The sequence below is a fragment of the Chiloscyllium plagiosum genome, unplaced genomic scaffold, assembly GCF_037043375.1.
Source record: "Chiloscyllium plagiosum isolate Xiang-an unplaced genomic scaffold, Cpla_swu_hap1 HiC_scaffold_21, whole genome shotgun sequence".
Taxonomy (NCBI): domain Eukaryota; kingdom Metazoa; phylum Chordata; class Chondrichthyes; order Orectolobiformes; family Hemiscylliidae; genus Chiloscyllium; species Chiloscyllium plagiosum.
Window position 1 is genome coordinate 6,862,364 of NW_028270159.1, and position 23,507 is coordinate 6,885,870.

The 23,507-nt window shown below is 41.1% G+C and overlaps 1 protein-coding gene across 1 annotated transcript in view; it reads right to left on the minus strand.

Annotated features, from left to right (window-relative positions):
- The window catches only part of LOC122564991 (serine/threonine-protein kinase N2-like), a 56,595-nt gene that overhangs the window by 26,469 nt on the left and 6,619 nt on the right, over positions 1-23,507 (minus strand). Inside the window, exons 4-11 of the mRNA XM_043720594.2 lie at positions 11,372-11,501; positions 10,541-10,680; positions 7,977-8,184; positions 7,069-7,251; positions 6,677-6,786; positions 3,613-3,756; positions 3,144-3,219; positions 136-322 (exon numbers count right to left, since the gene is read on the minus strand). Of these exons, the coding sequence (XP_043576529.1) occupies positions 136-322; positions 3,144-3,219; positions 3,613-3,756; positions 6,677-6,786; positions 7,069-7,251; positions 7,977-8,184; positions 10,541-10,680; positions 11,372-11,501 (1,178 nt within the window). The remainder of the gene's footprint in view (positions 1-135; positions 323-3,143; positions 3,220-3,612; positions 3,757-6,676; positions 6,787-7,068; positions 7,252-7,976; positions 8,185-10,540; positions 10,681-11,371; positions 11,502-23,507) is intronic.

Below are 23,507 nucleotides of genomic sequence, written 5' to 3' on the forward strand. Positions count from 1 at the left end.
TAGGCTTACAAACCTAGGTGTCAAACTTATTGCTGCCTGTTCAGGAATCCAAGCAACTCACTTGAACTAAAAAGTTCACAGTCTTCAATTTTTATAACGCACAGGAACAGCAAAATTTTAGATCACATGACTTACCTTGATTCTGGGGACAAGGTGCTGAAAGTGCATGGTGCTCCAGAAGGAGATGTGAAACTGGACTCAGCTGGAGGTAATGGTGGACTCATCGTTGTCATGCTGCTACAAGGAGGTAGCAGACTCATCATTAGACGTCCCCAGGTGGCAATATTAATATTCATCTGTGAAGCTCTCAAATAGTTTCTCCCTGTGAAATAAGATGCTTCAGTATAAGATTTGCAGTGACCATCTCATGCTCACGTGCAGGCTAATTATACAAAATATTTTTTGTTTTATTTATTCACTCAAGGGATTTCCTGACACTGAATGGGCCAGCATTTATTCCCCATCCTTAAATTGTTCTTGAAAAAAGACTGTGGTGTGCTACCTTCTTGAACTGCTATAGTCCATTTGATGTAGGCAGACTCACAACAACACTAGGAAGGGAGATCCAAGACTGTGACCCAGCGACACTGAGGGAACAGCAATATATTTGCAAAGTCTGGATGTGAGTGATTTGGAAGAGAACTTGCAGGTGGTGGTGTTTCCATTTATCTGCAGCCTTTCTCCTTCTAGATTATAGTGGTTTGTGTGTTTGGAAACTGCTGTCTCAGGAGCCTTGGTGAATTTCTGTAGTACATCTTTAGATAAGTACATACTGCTGTTAGTGAGCAGTGGTGGATTTCGGGACATGGTGTCAATCAAATGGTTGCATTGTCCTGAATGGTGTCAAGCTTCTTGAACATTAGAGCTGCACTCATCCAGGCAAGTGGGAGTGTGCATTTTATCACATGCCTGACTTGATCGTTGTGGATGGTCGACAGGCTTTGGGGACTCGGGTGGTGAGCTACCTTTTGCAGGATTCTCACCTGCTCATGCAGCCACAGAATGTATATGACCGATACAGTCAGATTCTGGTCAATGGTAACACCCAAGATGCTGATAGTGCAAATTCAGTGATGGTAATGCCATTTAATACCAAGGGGCGAATGTTAAATTTTCTCTTGTCGGAGACAGCTACTGCCTGGCACTAGTATGGCATGAATGTCACTTGCCACTAGTTAGCTCAAGTCTGGATTTGGGCATGAACTGTTTCAGCATCTGATAAGTTGCAAATGGTGCTGAACATTGGACAAATCAGCAAATACCGTCACTTCTGACCTGATGAGGGTTGATTATTGATGAGGCAGGTATTGAAGATGGTTGGGTCAATGTCCTTACCCTGAGGAACTCATGTAGAAATATCCTGGATTTGAGATGACTAACCACAACCATTTTCCTTTGGTATGTGGAAACCAGGTATGAATCCAAGCAGCAGGGTTTTCCCCTCTGGTTCCTATTGACTCTAGGTTTGTTAGAGCTCCTGGATGCCACATTGATGTCAAAAGCAGTCGCTCTTGTCTTGTTTCTGGAATTCAGCTCATGTATCTATATTTTCAGCAAGGCTATAATGAAGTCAGGAGCCGAGTGGCCCTGGCAAAACCTAAACAAAGTGCCAGTGAACAGAAAGCAAGTACTGCTGCAGAGTAGCAGTACTGCTGAGACACCTCCCTTCGCTTTACTGATTATCAAGAATAGACTGACTGGGTTGAATTTGTCCTGTTGTATATGTAGAGGACATAACTCTACAATTTTCCACATTGCTTTAGGATATCAGTGTTGTAGCTGTACTGGAACAGCTTTGCTAGGGACGTGAACATTCTGGAGCCCAATTACCCAAATATTGTCAGAACCCATGACATTTGCAGCATCCAGTGCTTCCAACCATTTATCATCACATACAGTGAATCAAATGGGTTAGAGACCAGCATCTATGATGTTGGGGGCTGCTGCAGAAGCCAGAGATAGATTATCTACACTCACTTCTGGCAGATTGTTGCAAAGGCTTCAGCCTTACCTTTTGCAAAGATATGGCAGGCTCCATTATATTAATCATCCACTAACATTCTCAATTAGATGTGGTGGCATTGCAGAGCTTGGATCTGTCTATTGCTTGCTGCTTATGCTGTTTAGCAAGCAAGTACTCCTTTTAATGGCAACCAGATCAACACTTCATTTTTAGGTATATCTGGTGCTGGTCCTTGCATGTCTTTTTGCAGTTTTCATTGAACTACGGATGTTCCCCTGGCTGGATGGTAAAATGTAAAGTGTAGAGTGCGGGAAAGCCAGGCTATGAAGTTGAAAATCATATTGGAGCATAATTTGGTGGCTGATATGTGTCCTCAACATTGCCTCTGGACCCCAATCAAATCTCATGGCATCAGATCAGACATGGGAAATGAAACCTATTTAAGCAAATCCCCCTCCTAGCTAATGAATCAGTGGTCCTGCTGTGAGATTGGTACTGTGGCAAGCAGTGAGGGAATGGAAAAGGCAAAGCATACCCTCACCAGTCTCCCTACAGCAGACCCAGCCTAGCAGGACTTTATCCTTTAGGACTTGAGCAGCTTGGTCTGTACTGGTGCTACTGAGCCAGTGGTGAACATTGAATTCCTTAGTGACGGATCTAGCAACTCGAGACTGGACATTCATGAGGTGCTTTGGGTCATCAGCAGCAGTTAAGAGTCAACCACATTGCCATGTTGCAAGGACGGCAGTTTCCTTCCCTAAAGATTTTGGTAAATCCAAATGGCTTTTTATAATAATTGACAATATTTTCAGCATTAGACTTCCAGTTCCAGTTTTGTTTTGGTTCACTAAATTCAAATTCTACCATCTGCTGTGGTGGGATTTGAACTTAGGTCCCCAGAGCATTACCTGGGTTACTAGCCCAGCAACAATGCCATTGTTTCCCCTGCCCTAACACGAGTACTACACCTCTACCCCCGCAAAACTCTCAATCAACATTTTCTTTTAAAGGATCCAGTAATTACTTCAGGTTTGAATCACAAAAAAACTCAAAATTAAAAAAGATGTTACACTATTGGATTTTAACAAAATGTTCACAGTTACACACAGAACAAATCTCCACTATGCTTGATAGTTTTATTATATTTTGCTGTGTGGTCAGTTGATTTGATAAAACTCACCTTTCTCTTTTGGGAAAATTCGATTCTGTCGTCGTAACTTTGGGCATCGGTCAATGGCAGGGTTACAGAAGATCACCTGTAACAGTTCACATTATTACTGAACCTTCAGAAACGTTTCATTTGCACAGGATGTGATTAAAACAACATCCTCAATAATGTGATGAATGGATGCATGCAAACAATTGTATTTCTTTAAAAATACTCTTGCGTTGGTAGAGCAGTTTGAATCACAGCATTGAACTCCACAATTCCTACATTTAGCAGTTATATTTTGAACTCAAGTAGAGTACAAGACAAATAATCAGAGAGGAAACAGGAGGAAGTTAATTGGTCATCCCAACCTTCCCTCCCAGAGAAAGGATTTGCAGTAGAAATTATTTGGCTCGAGTGGGTCAGTTGCTTCCTCCATAGGGAGGACCAATTGCAAGGCGTACTGTGCAAACACAAAGAGGAGAAACAACAGACAAACCTCTGCAGAAAGCACCCCCTGTGGTTCCAAGCACAGGGTCATCACATGGCATTGGTTGTCCAAGAAATCTTCGAGTCTCAGAAATTTTACTGCGCACAGTTCTCGCCAGTCCCGCCAGTAAACAGCTATTTCCAACTCACGGGACTACATAGAAGGAAAAATCAAAACCTGCAGAATAAGTCTCTACATTACATTACAATAAGCCTACTATTAACTTGCATGGACACCTCTGAGCAAACAAACTAAATAAAAATTACAATTAAACAATTGTGCTCAGAATTACTACCATAGATATATTAGAGAAGTTTAGTAAGAAATAACAGGATTAAGCTTTTCAAGTCTGCTCCACTATTCAATAAGATCATTAAACAGACATTACTTTCATTTTCCCACAATTCCTTAGTTTTCAAAGAAACTATTGATAGTAGTTTTGAATACACCCAGGAACTGAACATTTACAGATGTCTGAAGTAGAGAAATTTTGAATAATGAAATTTCGCATCTCACTCCCACGTGGCTAAGGCAATGGCTCAAAGTTCCAGAACATAAAACATCTTCCCAAGATCTACTGTTTCAAAATATTTTAGTTTCAATGTTATTACATCTCATTTTACACTAACTATATGAATGCAGGTCTAATTAATAGTCAATAAGTTTAGCTTTTGGTTGCAGCATCTAGCGGAAACTGGCAATTTGTCAAAATGTACTTGTTTAAGCTAAATACAAACAAAAATGCCACGTAGTATGAAGGGCTTGTACCAACATATACATTATCTGCAGATTGCCATGGTGATGTTATACATGTTGAAAACTCAAACACCTGGTAAGGTTGACTGGTCTCCTTCACCTTTTCTTCAACTGGATTGAATTGGTATGGATAGAAGGGAATGCAGAAGCATTTGTTTTATGATCAAACATCTATAATCTGCAAGCTGAAAGACTTGAAGTAACCTAGTATATGCAGGCTCACAGTTTCAGATCCAGTGTTTTTTAAAAAAGTAGCAATGGGAGAAAAGCCAGAACACTATTGCATGTTCCAATTTCATTTGTCGTGTCAATACCATCTTTCTCAATAGAGATTTTTTTAAAATTACCTGCATGGAATGATTGCAAGTTTACATTACACTTTTGACTTCATGCCAAGCTATTATTGGTATTGCAGATTCTGGTAATCTTAGTCTAGCAGCCACCAGCAAATTATCTTTAAAATGTGCAACACAATAAACATGATTATTACTCAGCAAGAATATGACAGATGGTAGTGAAGTTACACTATTATTCAAAGCATCAGTTGGTGACCATGTGTAATTTTAAACAGAGTAATGTTGAACTTGAAGGAGAGTAGATTCCTTGCAGCAAGGGAAAGCTTATGACCTAATATTTAAGTAGGAGAAAGTGAGGACTGCAGATGCTGGAGATTAGAGTAGAGAGTGTGGTGCTGGAAAAGCACAGCAGGTCAGGCAGCATCAGAGGAGCAGGAGAGTCGACATTTTGGGCAAAAACCCTTCATCAGGCTGTGCTTTTCCAGCACCACACTCTCAACTATGATTTAAGTGTCAGGATGGCAGAGTTTAGAACAATTCTTTCAAAATCAGAAGGTGGTGTTGTTACCTCAAGCTCCACTTCAGGAATTTAGCACCAAACTTAGGTTGACACTTCAGTGCATGACTATTCGAAAGAATGCCAAAAAGATCTCAACTCTATTCAAAGATGATATGGAGCTTTCCAAATGTCATGGTTGACACTCTTCCCTTAAATCAACACCACCTTTCATCTCATTGTCATTTGTGGGACCTGCCTGCAAGCAGAGTGGTTGCCACATTCACCCACATAACAGTTAATCATAAAGAATCCCTACAATGGGGAAAACAGGCCATACAGATCCTCCAAAGAGCCTTCCACCCAGATTCACTCTCTGTAACCATGCATTTCCCATGGCTAATCCACCTCACTACACAGCCTTTGGACTGTGGGAGGAAACTGGAGCACCTGCAGGAAACCTACGCAGACGATGTGCAAACTCCCCACAGACACAGTCAGCCAAGACTGAAATCCAACCCAGGTCCCTGGTGCGGTGAAACAGCAAAGCTAACCACTGAGCCGTTTGTACACTTATTCAACCTCTGAAATAGTTAAAATTTCCGAAAGTCATGCTGTATAAATAAGTTATCCAAGTGATTTTACAACTTTAAAACAGAATTCATGTATCCTTTTATACATCAGTTGCTAGATCATTTACGTCACAGCATAACCTATTTGTGATACATTTTAAAGGCATTATAATTTCAAATAGAAGAGCCCGTAATTTTTTGAAGTCAATAGCAAGATTTGGTGAATCAGTCAGATTTACTGATGGAAGAAGCAATGATGTCAAAATTGCACATGTATATTCTACCATGCTTAGTTTGGTTGTGAGAATTATAAATTTTAATACATTTTTTTCCTAACATGTGGTTACTGGCTGTTTGAGAGGATTATCTATTTAGTCAGACTTGCTGCTTTTCATTTTTAAAACAATCATTTCCTATTTAAAAGAAAAGCTACTCTGATCCTGCCTCTACCGCTACTGGTTAGAGCATTTCACATCCAATAAATCTCAAAAGAACTCCCCTTATCATTTTAGTAATGGTGCTATATTTCTACATTTTAGTTGTTGACTCTTGACAGCAGTGATGGTTTATCCTTGCTTACCTCAAATCCTTGCCTCTGAACAGTTCCCATCCTACCCTACTCCAATCAGATCTCATCTCAGCATTCTCTATTCGCATCAAATAAGCCCCAGATCCTTTAATCAGACAGTATTACTAAAAACTTTTATTATTGATGTCACCTGAGTTAATCTTTTCTGTATTTCCTCTTTGACCTTGACATCCTTCCTAACTACATAGTGACCAAGACAGCCTACAATATTCTAAGTGCGGCATAATCAAATTAATTGTATAGGTTTTACTATCACATCTCCTTTTGGATTCTATTCATTCATTTATAAACTCAAGAATGACAAATTCAGAATTTAAACCATGCTGACCAAGGCGGCAGGTCATGGTTTGTGTCATTAGTATACCCTGTCAAGTTCAATGCTGAAGGTCTGATCCCACGTTTGGTTCTTCACTGAACACCAATGAGTTTGTCCCACAATTCGATTGTCCAGTTTCAAAACAGCACTTGCTTCAGCTGCAAAAACAAAAGTAACAGTCACCTCAAGCCCCAGCTATCTTTCACAACCTGCAAATAGTGCTGCTTCTTATTGTTACGTATCTGGAAAGGTTTATTGAAATTAATGACTACTGAGCAACCCCCACATCAGCCAGGCAGAGGGAGGGCTGGCAGATGTGTGGGAGCAGAATACCTACTTGGACTTGGGTAGTGCACACATACCCAACATAGGAATATAAATTTCATTCCAACACAAAAAGATCTTAGTTTCCAAACTCGTGTCAATAATTCAATACTCACTACTTCGTTCCTCTGATTTTAAGTAACGACGCGCTGTATTTCGTCTATGAATATTCATCCCTGATCGTGACTTAACAGATGATAGAGGAGTTCCTGGACTGGGTGATGCATTCATTACGCATGAGCGACCAGGGACATTTTCAAGGAGGTGCTGGCATCCTATTAACTTTATTTCCAATGTACCTGCCAAATTAAGAAATAAGGGAAGATTTGTATAAAATTGAAACACAGACATTACACATACTGGGCAGGATACTAATGCTTTTGCACCTAAACCCCTGGGTGGCTCTGCTCTACAACATTATCCAAGGCCCTACTTTAATTATACCAGACCTGCCCTTTCTTGCTTTACCAAAATGCAATACCTCCTATTTATCCAAATTAAACTTCATCTGGCACTGTTCAGCCCAAAAAGAACAAGATCTCCTTGTAATCTTAGATAACCTTCTTCACTGTCCACTATACCACCAATCGTGGTGTCATCTGCAAACTTATTAACTATGCCTTCTATATCTCAATCATTTATCTAAGTGACAAACAAAAGTGGACCCAGCACCAATCCCTGTGGAACACCACTGATCACAGGCTCCCAGTGCATAAAACAACTCTCCACAATCAATCATTCTCTGTCTCCAGCTGTTAAGCTAATTTTATATCCAATTGGCAAGGTTACCTTGAATCCAACTGAGTCTAACTTTACTAATTAGTCTACCATGTGGAACCTTGTCAAAGGTTTTACTAAAGTCCAGGTAAACAAAGTCTACTGCTCTTCCCTCCATCTTCTTGGTTACTTACTCAAAAATTCAATCAAGTTTGTCTTGCTGGTAGAGACTTGTAATGTTACTATATTAATTAATCAGTTAACATCTTTGTCTAACAATTACATTTTAAAAAGAAACAAATTCTACCTGTAAGTGCAGCTGATTTGATAAAGGCTGCAGAGAGGTACGATGCTCCAACACTAGTTAGTGCTGCTGAGGGAGAATTCACCATTTCCAGCTCTTCTTTGATAACTTCATGTTTTGGGTGACCATGAGGGAGCTCACTCAGATAGCACTCTAGTGACATGCGAAGCAGATCCATTTTCTGGACTGACTCCTGCAATTGCGACTGTGCCTAGTATCAAATGCAAATCAATTTTATTCTTGAAAAAATATTTGTTCACATTGTAAGATCATGTTACTTTTGAAACGTCATAATGAGACATGTGAATAAACTTTTTCTTCCCAATTTTCCCTTCTTCCTGAAGACAAATTCACGCTGAGATATGATTCCACAAACACATAGCTTTCTGGTGCCTTGCCAAAGAACCATTTATTCTGCATGTTTAAGCGTAGCCAGCAAGTGTCCATAATATTTTCAGGCGTAGTGATATCCTAAGGCATATCAAAGGAAAAGCAAAAGGAGCAAAAGCATGGCCCATAAGATGGGTTTTCAGGTGTCTTTATAAAAAGATGATAAAATGACAAGTTGAAAAGGAATTCCTTACAATAGGACCTAAAGTGTTGTAAATTAGACACCAGTTATGAAGTAGAGGGAGAAAAGAGGTGAAACAATAGGCTGGAGTTAGAGGATCTAACAGTACAATGTATGGCTGGAGAAGGCAAGGATGGGCAAATAAATGATGGGAACAATTTGAAATGGCTGCAATGGGGAACAGGAAACTGGTGGGCACATATTTAAAACAAGCTAGAGAAAGAAAAAAAGTGTTCAAGAGGAGAGAGAAAATCAGGGATCAGAATTTTATTAACACAGATGCTGCATTTTCTTTAATCCTAAATTGAAGGCCCCAAAGTAAGTAGGCATTAGGTCTCCCCTGACTTAACTCAAAAAAGCAGATAAATTTTCACAGTATTCCTCAAAGCAACATTGTCATCTAACTGCAATTTGTCAGACTGGACTGTGCAAAAGCATATACAGTAAATAATTAATGGCTTTGAGATATCTTTTGAGATAGGAAGCTACACAAGTGCAAATTCTTCATTCCCATAAGCATATAACAAAAGGTTTGCAAAAGATATCCCATACATTTATGATCTAGATCATTAAATCATAAGCTTTTAAACCCCAAATAAAATGAAATTGAGCACTTTATATAGATCAAGTATACAACATTTCAAAATTCAAATCACAAAGTCAATTTAAAACAAAATTTTTTCTCAGATTGAGATTTAAAAAAATTAAAGAATTAAGATGCATTAGCTTTTGTTTTTGCATATTCACAAGACCAGATTTTCTTCACTGAATACCAAATGTAAAAAAAGGGACTATTTGCTCCACACACCTTCATCTGCTCTTCCATCACCCACGACACTTCCTTTGTCATCCTCCTTTAAAATGTCCTAAAGATGCAACCTATATTTTCAACTTTTCCCCTTCTAACATCCAGAAGGAAACACTTATTCCAGATTCAACTGAGATTTACTTCTACTTCTATCAATATACTGTATCCATTACTGACAATATAGTAACTGTAGAGACCAAATGGGCCATTTTTCTCTGCATCTCTTCACTCTGGAAGCATAAGCCTGAAATTTTAATTGTGCATGAGATATAGGCATCACTGGCTGGGCAAGCATTTGTTGACCATCCCTAATTACTCTTGAACTAAGTGGCTTGCTATGCTATTTCAGAGGGCAGTTAAAAATCAACCATATTGCCATGGGTCTGGGTAAAATTGGCAATTTCCTTTCCTAAAAAGGACATTGAGAATTAGATGGATTTATGACAATCAACAATAGTTGCCTTTTTAAACTATACATTGAATTTAAATTTCATCATTTGACATGATAGGATGCAAACCTATGCCCCCAGAACATTGCTTTGGATTAGTTGCCGTCCCATTCCCACCCTGGTCTCCAGTCTTCTACATGATTTCAAATAAATTCATTGGAAATTTGAGAAGTTGCATTGAGTTTTTCAATTAGGTACTTTAAATCCTTCCAAATTCAATATTCAGTTGAGCAATGTCAGACCATAACTACTACCCCCATTTTCTCACTCTGAACCGGGTCCCTAATCCACCTCCTCTCGACTGTCTTTTCTTTTACATGTCCCATTACCATCTCCTTTTAGTCTTACACAATCAACCCCTTTATCATTTACTGAATCCTGACTTCTGTCCCATTAATGCTCTTCCTCCTTTGTTTTAACTTCACCTCCCAACCCTTTTTCCTCAGAATCTACATGTACTTAAAAACTTTTACTTGTCCAGTTCTGATGAAAAAGGACATCAAGCTGAAAGATTAACAATTTTTTTTTGCCTTTTCTTTCTCCAGATACTGCCCGACTTGCTGAGAATCTTCAGTAATTCTGACTTTTAAAGCTTTTTCAGTATTTCCAGCGAATGCAGTATTTTACCAAATGTAACCTGTTTTTCCATAATTAAATTAGAAATCAATTTTGGTAGGTTTCCTCAGTCTCACTCATTTAGCATAAATTGTGCTATTATCCCATATTAGCTTCAACATACCTCAAAAAGAACTTTCTTGTCCTGGATTCTCCTTCCTTCCAGCAACTTCACTGCATTTTTTGCACCTTCTGCTATTGCAGACTCAACCCAGAGATGGTGTCTCAATTCTTCAATTCGCAGCTCCAAAGGACTGATGATTCCTTTGTTGCAACCCAAAAAAAGTAGAAAGTGAGGTCAAACAGTCTCAGCAGTAAGATATGGTTTCTTGGAGTGGCTAAAACTTGTATTTTTAAAATAATCTACTTATAAAAAGATATTAGGTAAAGATGACAGCCAACAGCTAAACTGCATGGCTAATATAACATAAACACAAGTTAACCAAGGCAAGTTGGAAAATGGTGCGTGGATATCAGACGCATCCCCACAGGATGCAAGAAAGATTGGATGGAAAAAAAAAATCATATTAAAAAGGGCTAACAAAGTGATATTTGGATGTTGTGAGAAAGTTACTTTTCAATCCTCTCAGTTGGCAACGGTCAAAGTGCCATTTGATCATAGCGCTTAAATCACTGGTGCAGTGTGTCTACAGACACGATGCAGAGAGAAAGCAGTTACATCTCTTGTGCCTCAGAGCTGACAGTCTCCCTTGTGCTAAGTAATCAGTGACATGCTCACAGAATGAGGTTTTGGGCTGCTGTAGCACAGTTCTTAACTATTGGTTCAGAGCAGCACAAGCAAAAGTTGAGGCAAGGGGCCATCCATTGAAGTGATATAACAGCCAATAACAGAGTGCACAGACTGCACACTCGCAAACATTATTTACAAGTAAAGGCCAAACAGGAACTGTGATATAGATACATTTTCAGCAAGCTTCCTATTTCTGGCACCCACCTATGCTGTCACTGTTATCCTCAGATGGTCCAATGGCGTGATTTATTTTTAGGATCTGCATTCGGATTATATCAATCTTTATTTTGCTGGCTTGTAACATCTGTTGCGCTGCTGCTAGCATTTTACGATCCTGGAAACAATCACAGTTCAGTTTATTTTTAAGCAATTTGTTCAAAGAGGAAGCAATTTCCATTAAGGAAATCAGACATAAAATAAATCATTTTTCTTGGATCATTTTCTTTAGCAGAAGCAGAAAAAATATTCAAAAGAGCAGGTGAAGACCTGTGACAGTAGTCAGCATTGCAGCAGAGCAAGTGAGGTGAGGACCCTCACAGAAAAGCAGAAAGATCAAAGACTGATCTGATTGGGACCCAACAAGAATAAGGTTTAATAGTCTATACTGTACTAAAGTAACAATAGGGTAAAATAAAACAAAATGTTTGTATTTTATTCAGTTGAGATGTGTCTAGGAGTTCAGGCAAATCCTGCATTATGCAGGAAATCCTTGATGCTGCTGGTAGTCTGATGACCCACGTATGCAGGAGGTGCCACTGGCTGGAGGAACTTGAACTCCAGGTTTTTGACCCAGAGCAATCTGGAGTTTGTGGGATTTCAGGATGTGGTCACCCTGCAGAATAACGAAATACAGGCTGAGGAGGAATGGGTGATTGCCAAACTGAAGGAGGGACCAGGCAAATAATAAGGGAACTCTGAGAGCATCTCCTCTGCAGGTTTTGTCAACCTTGAAAAGTGGTGAGTGTGATGTCATCTCTGTGGACACCAGGCAGTCAGAGGCAAGGGTGTGGCATTGTGGGTGGCTCACCTGTGAGGGAGAAAGTAAATGACTGAGTGATTGTTTAAGGTCAATAATGATATGGAATGTGAGTGAGTAGACAGATATTCTGTGGTCCTAGATGTGACTCAAGTATTGTTGCCTCGGTCAAGGATGCAACAGAGCAGCTGCAGGGCATTCTGAAGGAAGAGGATCAACAGGCACAGGTGGTGGTCCACATGGAGACGATAAAGACTTGAGAAATGAGGTCCTGCAAGCAGACGTGAAGGAATTAAGCAGGAAATTGAAAAGCAGAACTTGTAACACACCTTAGTGAGTCTAAGACATTATAGCTGGAGAGATGGCTGCAGAGATGGTGCAATAGAGAGGGCTTTAGATTCTGAAGGCAGGGGATGTTTCTGAGGGAAGTGGGAACAATACAAGTTGGTCAGGCTATGTCTGAACTGGGATGTGATCAACATCCTCATAGATCTGCTTAAGCTCTTCGAGCGAATTTAAACTAGGATTAACAGGGAATAGGATCCTGTCAAGTAAATCAGAGGGGAAAGAAACAGATGGAATGCGAAGTTAAAACGTGAATAAACAACTCTGGAAAGCAGAGGAAACACATCTAGATTAGGAAAATAGTGAGTTTAGCAAAGAGGACTGCTTACTTTGTCGCATTATTTAAAAATGGTGGAGGGGATAGACAAGGGAAATATAGATCAGTCAGTTTAATCACAGTAGTGAAGTTATTAGAAAGACTTCAGAGGGATGGAATATATCTGATCGATATCCTCCAAGTGAAATCAGGAAGGGTCAGCAGGGATCTGTTAGAGAAGGTCACATTTGATCAATTTAATCAAATTTTTAAGAGATAATGAGGAATGTTGATTAGATTAGATTACATTACAGTGTGGATACAGGCCCTTCGGCCCAACAAGTCCACACCAACCCGCTGAAGCGCAACCCACCCATACCCCTACATTTACCCCTTACCTAACATTGCGGGCAATTTAGCATGGCCAATTCACCTGACCTGCACATCTTTGGACTGTGGGAGGAAACCGGAGCACCCGGAGGAAACCCACGCAGACACAGGGAGAACGTGCAAACTCCACACAGTCAGTCGCCTGAGACGGGAAGGCCTGATGAGTGCAAGACATTTGATGTGGTCTACCTGAACTTTGAGCAAAAGATTTTGCTAAGGTCCCTCAAAGTACATAGAAAAGTACGACACAGAACCGGCTTTTAGGCCCATGATATTGAGCTGAAGTTTAATCCTAATGTAAAATATAATAACTTAACTTACTCACCCCTCAACTCTCTGCTATCCATGTGCACGTCTGGCAGTTGCTTAAATGTCCCTAATGACTCTGCTTCCACCACCATCACTGGTATTGCATTCCATGCATTCACAACTCTCTGCGTAAAGTACCTACATCTGGCATCTCCTCTATACATTTCTCTTAATATCTTAAAACTATGACCACTCGTACCAGTCAATCCTGCCCTGGGGAAAAGTCTCTGGCTATTTTACAAATATATCAAAGGACAAAAGGGTAACTAGGGAGAGAATAGGGCCCCTCAAAGATCAGCAAGGCGGCCTTTGTGTGGAGCCACAGAAAATGGGGGAGATACTAAATGAATATCTTGCATCAGTATTTACTGTGGAAAAGGATATGGAAGATATAGACTGTAGGGAAATAGATGGTGACATCTTGCAAAATGTCCAGATTACAGAGGAGAAAGTGCTGGATGTCTTGAAACAGTTAAAAGTGGATAAATCCCCAGGACCTGGTCAGGTGTACCTGAGAACTCTGTGGGAAACTAGAGAAGTGATTGCTGGGCCTCTTGCTGAGATATTTGTATCATCGATAGTCACAGGTGAGGTGCCAGAAGACTGGAGGTTGGCAAACATGGTGCCACTGTTTAAGGGTGGTAAAGACAAGCCAGGAAACTATAGACCGGTGAGCCTGACCTCAGTTGTGGGCAAGTTGTTGGAGGGAATAGGATGTACATATATTTGGAAAGGCAAGGACTGATTAGGGATAGTCAATATGGCTTTGTGAGTGGGAAATCATGTCTCTCAAATGTGATTGTTACTACTTCATAAAAACTCAAAGAAGATTGATGAGAGCGGAATAGTAGATGTGATCTAGATGGACTTCAGTAAGGCATTCCCCATGGGAGACTGATTAGCAAGGTTAGATCTCATGGAATACAGGGAGAACTAGCCATTTGGATACAGAACTGGCTCAAAGGTAGAAGACAAAGGTAGTGGAGGGTAGTTTTTCAGATTGGAGGCCTGTGACCAGTGGAGTGCCACAAGGATCAGTGCTGGGCCCTCTACTTTTTGTCATTTACATAAATGATTTGGATGCGAGCATAAGGAGGTACAGTTAGTAAGTTTGCAGATGACACCAAAATTGGAGGTGTAGTGGACAGCAAAGAGGGTTACCTCAGATTATAACAGGATCTGGACCAGATGGGCCAATGGGCTGAGAAGTGGCAGATGGAATTTAATTCAGATAAATGCGAGGTGCTGCATTTTGGGAAAACAAATCTTAGCAGGACTTATACACTTAATGGTAAGGTCCTAGGGAGTGTTGCTGAACAAAGAGACCTTGGAGTGCAGGTTCATAGCTCCTTGAAAGTGGAGTCGCAGGTAGATAGGATAGTGAAGGCGGTGTTTGGTATGCTTTCCTTTATTGGTCAGAGTATTGAGTACAGGAGTTGGGAGGTCATGTTGCGGCTGTACAGGACATTGGTTAGGCCACTGTTGGAATATTGCATGCAATTCTGGTCTCCTTCCTATCGGAAAGATGTTGTGGAACTTGAAAGGGATCAGAAAAGATTTAAAAGGATGTTGCCAGGGTTGGAGGATCTGAGCTACAGGGAGAGGCTGAACAGGCTGGGGCTATTTTCCCTGGAGTGCCGGAGGCTGAGAGATGACCTTATAGAGGTTTACAAAATTATGATAAATAGGCAAACTCTTTTCCCTGGGGTCAGGGAGTCCAGAACTAGAGGGCATAGGTTTAGGGTGCGAGGGGTAAGATATAAGAGAGACCCAAGGGGCAACATTTTCACGCAGAGGGTGGTACGTGTATGGAATGAGCTGCCAAAGGATGTGGTGGAGGCTGGTACAATTGCAACATTTAAGAGGCATTTGGATAGGTATATGAATAGGAAGGCTTTGGAGGGATATGGGCCGGGTGCTGGCAGGTGGGACTAGATTGGGTTGGGATATCTGGTCAGTATGGACGGGTTGGATGGAAGGGTCTGTTTCCATGCTGTACATCTCTATGACTCTATGGACTCTATCTATTCCTCTCGTTATCTTGTATACCTCAATCAGGTCTCTTCTCTCCAGAGAGAAGTCCGAGCTTATTCAACCTTTCTTCATAAGACAAGCCCTCCAGTCCAGACAACATCCTGGTAAACCTTCTTTGCATCCTCTCCAAAGCCTCTGTATGTTTCCTATAGTAGGGTGACCAGAACTGGACACAATATTCCAAGTGTGATCTCATCAGGGAATTGTAGAGCTGCAGCAAAACCTTGCAGCTCTTAAACTCGATACCCGTATTAATGAAAGCCAAGACACCACATGCTTTCTTAACAATCCTATCAACTTGGGTGGCAACTTTGAGGGATGTACTGCACACCCAGATCCCTCTGTTCCTCCACACTGCCAAGAATCCTGTCTTTAATCCTATATTCAGCATTCGAGTTCGACCTTGACCTTCCGAAATGCATCACTTCGCATTTATCCAGGTTGAACTCCATCTGCCATTTCACAGCCCAGCGCTGCATCCTATGTTGCGCTGCAGCCTGCAATAGCCCTCGATACTATCGATGGTACCTCCAACCTTTGTGTCATCTGCAAATTTACTAACCCGCCCCTCAATGTCCTCATCCAAGTCATTTATAAAAACTACAAAGAGCAGAGGCCCAAGTACTGAGCCCTGCGGGACCTCACTCAACACTGACCTCCAGGCAGAATACTTTCCATCTACAACCACACTCTGCCTTCTGTCAGCCAGCCAATTCTGAATCCAGATAGCCAAATGTCCCTGTACCCCATACTCCCTGACTTTATGAATGAGCCTACCATAGGGAACCTTACCAAATACCTTGAAGTCCACATACACCACACCAACTGCTTGACCTTCATCAACCTGTCTTGACACCTCCTCAAAGAATTCAATAAGATTTGAGGCGCATGACCTGTCCCTCCCAAAGCCATGCTGACTGCCTTTAATCACACAATGCTTTGCCAAATAGTCATTAAATCTTATCCCTCATATCTTTCCAAAACTTTGCTGACCACAGATGTAAGATTGACTGGTCTGCAATTGCCAAGGATTTCCCTATTGCCCTTGAAAAGAGGAACAACATTTGCCTCCTTCCAATCCTCCGGTACAACTCCCATGGAGAGTGAGGAGGCAAAGATCATCGCCAGCGGCTTAGCAACCTCCTTTCTCGCTTCCCAGAGCAGCCTATGATAAATCTGGTCTGGCCCTGGGGATTATCGATCTTAATGTTTTTGCAAACTTTCCAGCACATCGACTTCATCAATCTTGATCTGGTCAAGTCTGTACCCCAGCTCCTCAAAATTTTCATTCACAACAAGGTCCCTTTCCTTAGTGAAAACTGAAGCAAAAAAGAAAACTCATTTAGGGCTTCCCCTATCTGCTCAGACTCTACGCACAAGTTCCCTCTGCTATCCCTGATCGTCCCTACCTTCTCCCTGATCATTCTCTTATTCCTCATATATGAGTAAAATGCCTTTGGGTTCTCTCTAATCCCTCTTACTAAGCCTTTTTTGTGCCCCCTCCTGGCTGTCCTCAGTCAATTTTTGAGCTCCTCTCTAGCAAGCCTGTAATCCTCTAAAGCCTTGCTAGATCCTTGCTTCCTCCACCTTACGTGAGCTGCCTTCTTCCTTTTGACAAGAAGCTCCTCTGTTCTCATCATCCAAGGTTCCTTAATCTTACCAGTCTCAGAGGAACAAATTTGTGCATCTCTCGCAATAACTGCTCCTTAAATAGTCTCTACATATCTACTGTACCCTGTGGAACAATTGCTCCCAGTCTGTACTTCCCAACTCCTGTCTGATATTGGGGAAAAGGAAATTGTGACACTTAAATATCTTCCCTTCGTAACTGCTCCTTTCCCTCTCGAAGGCTATGGTAAATGTGAGGCAGTTGTGATCACTGTTGCCAAAGTGTTCTCCCACTGCGAGATCTGACACCTGTCTTGGCTCATTGCTGCGCACCAAATCCAAAATGGCCTCTCCCCTCGTCGGTCTGAATACATAGCGAGTAAGGAAACCCTCCTGAACCCACCTGACAAAAATGGTTCCATCCAATCCATGTGCACTTAGGAGGTTCCAGTCGATATTGGGAAAGTTGAAATCACCCATAACAACCACCCTGCTACATCTGCATTTTTCCAAATCTGCCCACCTCGGAGTTCTTCAATCTCTCTACTGCTATTAGGGGGTCTGTAGAAAATCCCCAATGCTGTTCCTAACTTCCACCCATACTGACTTAGAAGACAAACCTTCCTCAATAACCTTTGTTTCTGTAGTTGCAATGCACTCTCCGATTAGAAATGCTACATCCCCTCTTTTTCCAACCTCCCTGTTCTTTTTAAAATGTTCTAAACCCTGGAACATCAAGCAACCATTCCTGCCCCTGTGAAACCCACATCTCCATTGTGGCCACAACATCGTAGCCCTAAGTACTGATACATGCTCTAAGTTAGTCACTCTTGTTTCTGACACTCCTTGTGTTAAAGCAGACACTTGAATGATTCCTTTGTTTCATTGCATGAGAAACCTTCCTGATAGATTCACTACATCCTGTCACTGCCCCATCTGCAACTGTCCCCCTCTCATATGTGGCTTTGATTCCCACACCCCCCCCCGCCAAACTAGTTTAAACCCTCCCAAATCACATGAGCAAATCTCCCACCTAGAACATTTGTGTCCCTCCAGTTCAGGTGTAACCCATTCTTCATGTCCCACCTGGCATATCAGTTAATAAATTAAGAACCTGAGAGATCCAAAACAAAATGGCATGTTGGATCCAAAACTAGCCAAGAGGCAAGAAGATGATGGTGATAGTAGAGGGTTATTTCAGTGATTGAACGTATGCTTAGAGCAGGGTTAGGGTATAAGACATAGGAGCAGAATTCAGTCCATCAAGCCAGTTCCGCAATTCAATTAGATAGCCGCTGAACTGATCATCCTCAATTCCACATGGAATATATTTCATGACATAGTCTTGACAGTCCTCTGCAAAGAATTCCACAGATTCCGTACCCACAGAGAAAAAATACTTCATTTATCTTAAATGTTATCTCTTCTGAATATTATGCCCTCTGTGATATCTCAGGCCAGCTAAAACTCCAATGTGACTGTATAAATAAAACATGTAATAATACCATTGGAAGTCATGAATGCAGCTACCCAGCTGAAATGCATTTAAATGCTCATATTGTGTAGCCAAGCATCACTCTTGACCTTATTGTCATCTTAGCAATAATCCTATGCCACTCATCATGAGATGGCACAATTCCAAAACCTCATCCGCTCCGTCAACCGAAAACTGTTACTTTGAAACATTTGCCTGTTCCCCTCTCAACATGAACTGTACAGATTGCATTATTGAGCACTCATACCAAAAATCACTAAACCCTAAGGCACCAATTGCCACGAGACTGACCACCTATACCTTCTCGACATAATCCTCTCCCATCCAACCTATCGCCACTGAAATACCTTTGCACATTTCCTGTATTCAGTAGCTACTGTAATTAACAAAAGCAAGCTGGATAGTTTAAAAAAAAGACCAAAAATACTATGCAATCCCAATCCTCCTTCTGTTACTCATGGTTTCTTTATTCAAGCTAAACCCCCTGAAGAAGATGACTAAAGAAATTGAGGGTTTGTTTAAGAAAAAGAAGGAAGCATATGTCAGGCATACAGGCTAGATCGAGTAAATCCTTAGAAGAGTATAAAGGCTGTAGGTGTACATTTAAGAGGGAAATCAGGAGGGCAAAAAAAAAAGGGGACATGAGAGCGCTTTGGCAAATAGAATTAAGGAGAATCCAAAGGGATTTTGTAAATACACTAAGGACAAAAGGGTAACTAGGGAGAAAATAGGGCCCCTCAAAGATCAGCAAGGCAGCTTATGTGGAAAAGCAGGAAATGGGGGAGAAACTAAAACGAGTATTCTGCATCACTGTTTACTGAGGAAAAGGACATGCAAGATATAGAACATAGTGAAATAGATAGTGATATCTTGAAAAATGTACATATTTCAGAAGAGGAAGTACTGGATATCTTGAAACACAAAAGTGGATAAATACCCAGGACCTGATCAGTTATACTCTAGACTGTGGGAAGTTAAGGAAGTGATTGCTGGGCCTCTTTCTGAGATATTTTAATCATCGGCAGTCACAGGTGAGGTGTCAGAAGACTGGAGGTTGGCTAACATGGTGCCACTGTTTAAGAAAGATGGTAAGGACAAGCCAGAGAACTATAGACTGATGAGCCGGATGTTGGTGGTGGGCATGTTGTTGGAGGGAATCGAGGACAGGATGTACATGTATTTGGAAAGGCAAGGACTGATTAGGGATAGTCAGCATGGTTTTGTGCGTGGAAAATCATGTCTCACAAATTTGATTGAGTTTTTTGAAATAGTAACAAAGAGGATTGGTAGACATTATCTACATGGACTTCAGTAAGGCATTTGACAAGGTTCCTCATGGGATACTGGTTAGCAAGGTTAGGTCTCATGGTGTACAGGGAGAACTAGCCACTTGGATATAGAACTGGCTCAAAGGTAGAAGACAGGGGTCATTTTTCAGGCTGGAGGCCTGTGATCAGTGGAGTGCCACAAGGAGTCCAGAATTAAAGGGCATAGGTTTAGGGTGAAAGGGGAGGGGGGGAAAAATATTAGAGACCTAAGGGGCAACCTTTTCATGCAGAGTGGTGAGTGTATGGAATGAGCTGCTAGAGGAACTGGTGGAGACCAGTACAATTACAACATTTAAGAGGCATCTGAATGGGTATATGAACAGGAAGGGTTTGGAGGGATATGGGCCAGGTGCTGGCAGGTGGGACTAGATTGTGTTGGGATATCTGATCGGCATGGACGAGGTGGACTGATGGGTCTATTTCCGTGTTGTACATTTCAATGTGACTCTATAATACGTCGAGATTTGTTATTTCTTTTATTTACTACTTATCTGTGCTTCTTTGTCTGATTATGAGACTTGGGTTTAACACATACAAATTTATTAGATTATCTAGTTTAATTTTTCCTGCTAAAGTTGTCTATTTAGTAAATTATTAAGTCTTTTGTTTAAGATACAAATTATTCATTAATTACTATTTTTTCATAGTCATACTAAGAAATTATCCATTAAGTCTGGGTTGGCTATTCAGAAGTCTGATTAGGAATCATTGAAATAACTACTGTGCATCTTCAAATGGTTTACTGTGTTACAAATATATAGGTAGAAAGGCTGATTTGATTTGACTCTGTCTCCATGTCACAACATCACTTTCGCAGATCAGACTCTGGCATGAGAAAAAAAAGAGCATAGTGACAAAAGAAATATTACAGTGCTGATATATGGTAGCATGGTGTACTGAAACTTTTCCAACACTGCTGAATGACTGTCAAAAAACAGAACAAAGGCCAGGTGAGTCCTCATAGAAGGTAAGCAATAACATTTGGTTGATCTAAAACATTGAGAGTTACCACAAACAAACTGTAACCCTTAAATGCATCACATTACATATATTGTCTATTGTCAACTGTTATTCTATTAGATATGATTTAGTAGCTATGCAACTATTTTAAGTTAATTTTTCAAAAGTTCTTACACAACGAAACATGATCGCTTCAAAACACAATCTTCTCATTCCAAGCAAAGAAAATCAAAAATTAGATGACCCCAATCAACTTTTAACTCTAATTTCAAATTTCGTCCTTTTTCAGAAACTTCCTCCCTTCTAAGTGTGAGAAAGTGTTGTATAGGTTACCTTTATTAACTCACTCACCAGCTCACTATATGCACCAATACTGGGTCCTCGTTCGTTCATTCATTCATACTCCCTTTACTAACCTGTTATTACTGTAACATGGTTTCATTTATTCGTTCATAAAACCACAGTTCTGTAGTATATTTTACTACTGCAAGATAGACTAAAATTAAAGCAATACTTCCAAATCCCTTACTGCTCCTTTACACCTTCAACCCTTATCAGACCTACTTACATCAAAAGCTACCTCTGAATAAATATCAAAAACCACGAACCTATTCAGAACAATAACATCACAGCCATCATGTCTCCATGACCCACCAAAACTATGGAAAGATTACATTAATCAGCCCTTACTTTCAGACCTGAATATATTACAGAATACAAACATTTTCTCCAATTAATATGTACTTAGAGTCAGAGATGTTCAGCATGGAAACAGACCCTTCTGTCCAACCTGTCCATTCCGACCAGATATCCCAACCCAATCTAGTCCCACCTGCCAGCACCCAGCCCATAGCCCTCCAAACCCTTCCTATTCATATACCCATCCAAATGCCTCTTAAATGTTGCAATGGTACCAGCCTCCACCACTTCCTCTGGCAGCTCATTCCATACACGTAACACCCTCTGCATGAAAAAGTTGCCCCTTAGGTCTCTTTTATACCTTTCCACTCTCACCCTGAATCTATGCCCTCCCCGACCCCAGGGAAAAGACTGTCTATTTATCCTATCCATACCCCTCAATTTTGCAAACCTCTATAAGGTCACGCCTCAGCCTCTGATGCTCCAGGGAAAACAGCCCCTGCCTGTCCAGCCTCTCCCTATAGCTCAAATTCTCCAACCCTGGCAACATCCCTGTAAATCTTTTCTGAACCCTTGCAAGTTTCCGATACAAAGGAGATCAGAATTGCATGCAATATTCCAACATTGGCCTAACCAATGTCCTGTACAGCTGCAACATGACCTCCCAACTCCTGTACTCAATACTCTGACCAATAAAGGAAAGCATACCAAACACCGCCTTCACTATCCTATCTACCTGCAACTCCACTTTCAAGGAGCTATGAACCTGCACTCCAAGGTCTCTTTGTTCAGCAACACTCCCTAGGACCTTACCATTGTTAAATATCTTTTAACTGGGCCATTATCCCTTTAAGAAACTGTCAAAACAGCACTTATGAAATTGAATGAATGAAACTCTCACCTGCAAACAGTAAACAAATCTCACAACCCAGCTGCGGTAATCAGTTAGTATCCTTTATTCTTTTAAAAAGTACAGCATAATTTCTAACTTATTTAGAGCATATAGGCCAAGTATTTTTTTTAAAACTGACATTTACTAACTTAAAAGACAAAAGGACTAATGCCTCTTAATTATGGAAGCAGACCAGACAGACACTTAATCCTATCAGGAGTAGCAGCCAGCACTTAGCACATGTTTTAACCCATCTCTTGTCTCCCAGGACAGAAGCCACTCAAACCTTTGTGTACTATAGATAAAACAATGTAACACCATAGTAATGGAATTTTAGTTTATATAAGAACTGTGTATAAAGAGGGTCTTGTAAGAACTGTACTTTGGGATTTTATTGCTGCCTCGAACATATGCTATTGTGGTTGCTGAATAAAGAGGCTATTTTCACCACTGATTTCAGTTGTTATTTGAACATGATCCCACATAAGCTTTAAACAGGAAAAAGTGAGGACTGCAGATGCTGGAGATCAGAGCTGAAAAATGTGTTGCTGGAAACCGCAGGTCAGGCAGCATCAAAGGAGCAGGAGAATCGACGTTTTGGGCATAAGCCCTTCTTCAGGAATGAGGAGGGTGTGCCAAGCAGGCTAAGATAAAAAGGTAGGGAGGAGGGGCGTTGGGAATGCGATAGGTGGAAGGAGGTTAAGGTGAGGGTGATAGGCCGAAGTGGGGTGGGAGTGGAGAGGTCAGGAAGATGATTGCGGGTCAAGAAGGCGGTGCTGAGTCTGAGGGTTGGGACTGAGAAAAAATGGGGGGAGGGGAAATGAGGAGGCTGGAGAAATCTGCATTCATCCCTTGTGGTTGGAGGGCTCCTAGGCGGAAGATGAGGCGCTCTTCCTCCAGGTGTCGTGTTGCCACTTTCTGGCGATGGTCCTTCGTCATTTCTGCCACCTCCAAACAGACCCCACCAAGGATATATTTCCCTCCCCTATCAGCATTCCAGAAAAACCACTCCCTCGTCAGGTCCACACCCCCAACCAATCCAACCTCGACTCCTGGTACCTTCCCCTGCAACCGCAAGAAGTGCAAAACTTGCGCCCACACCTCCCCC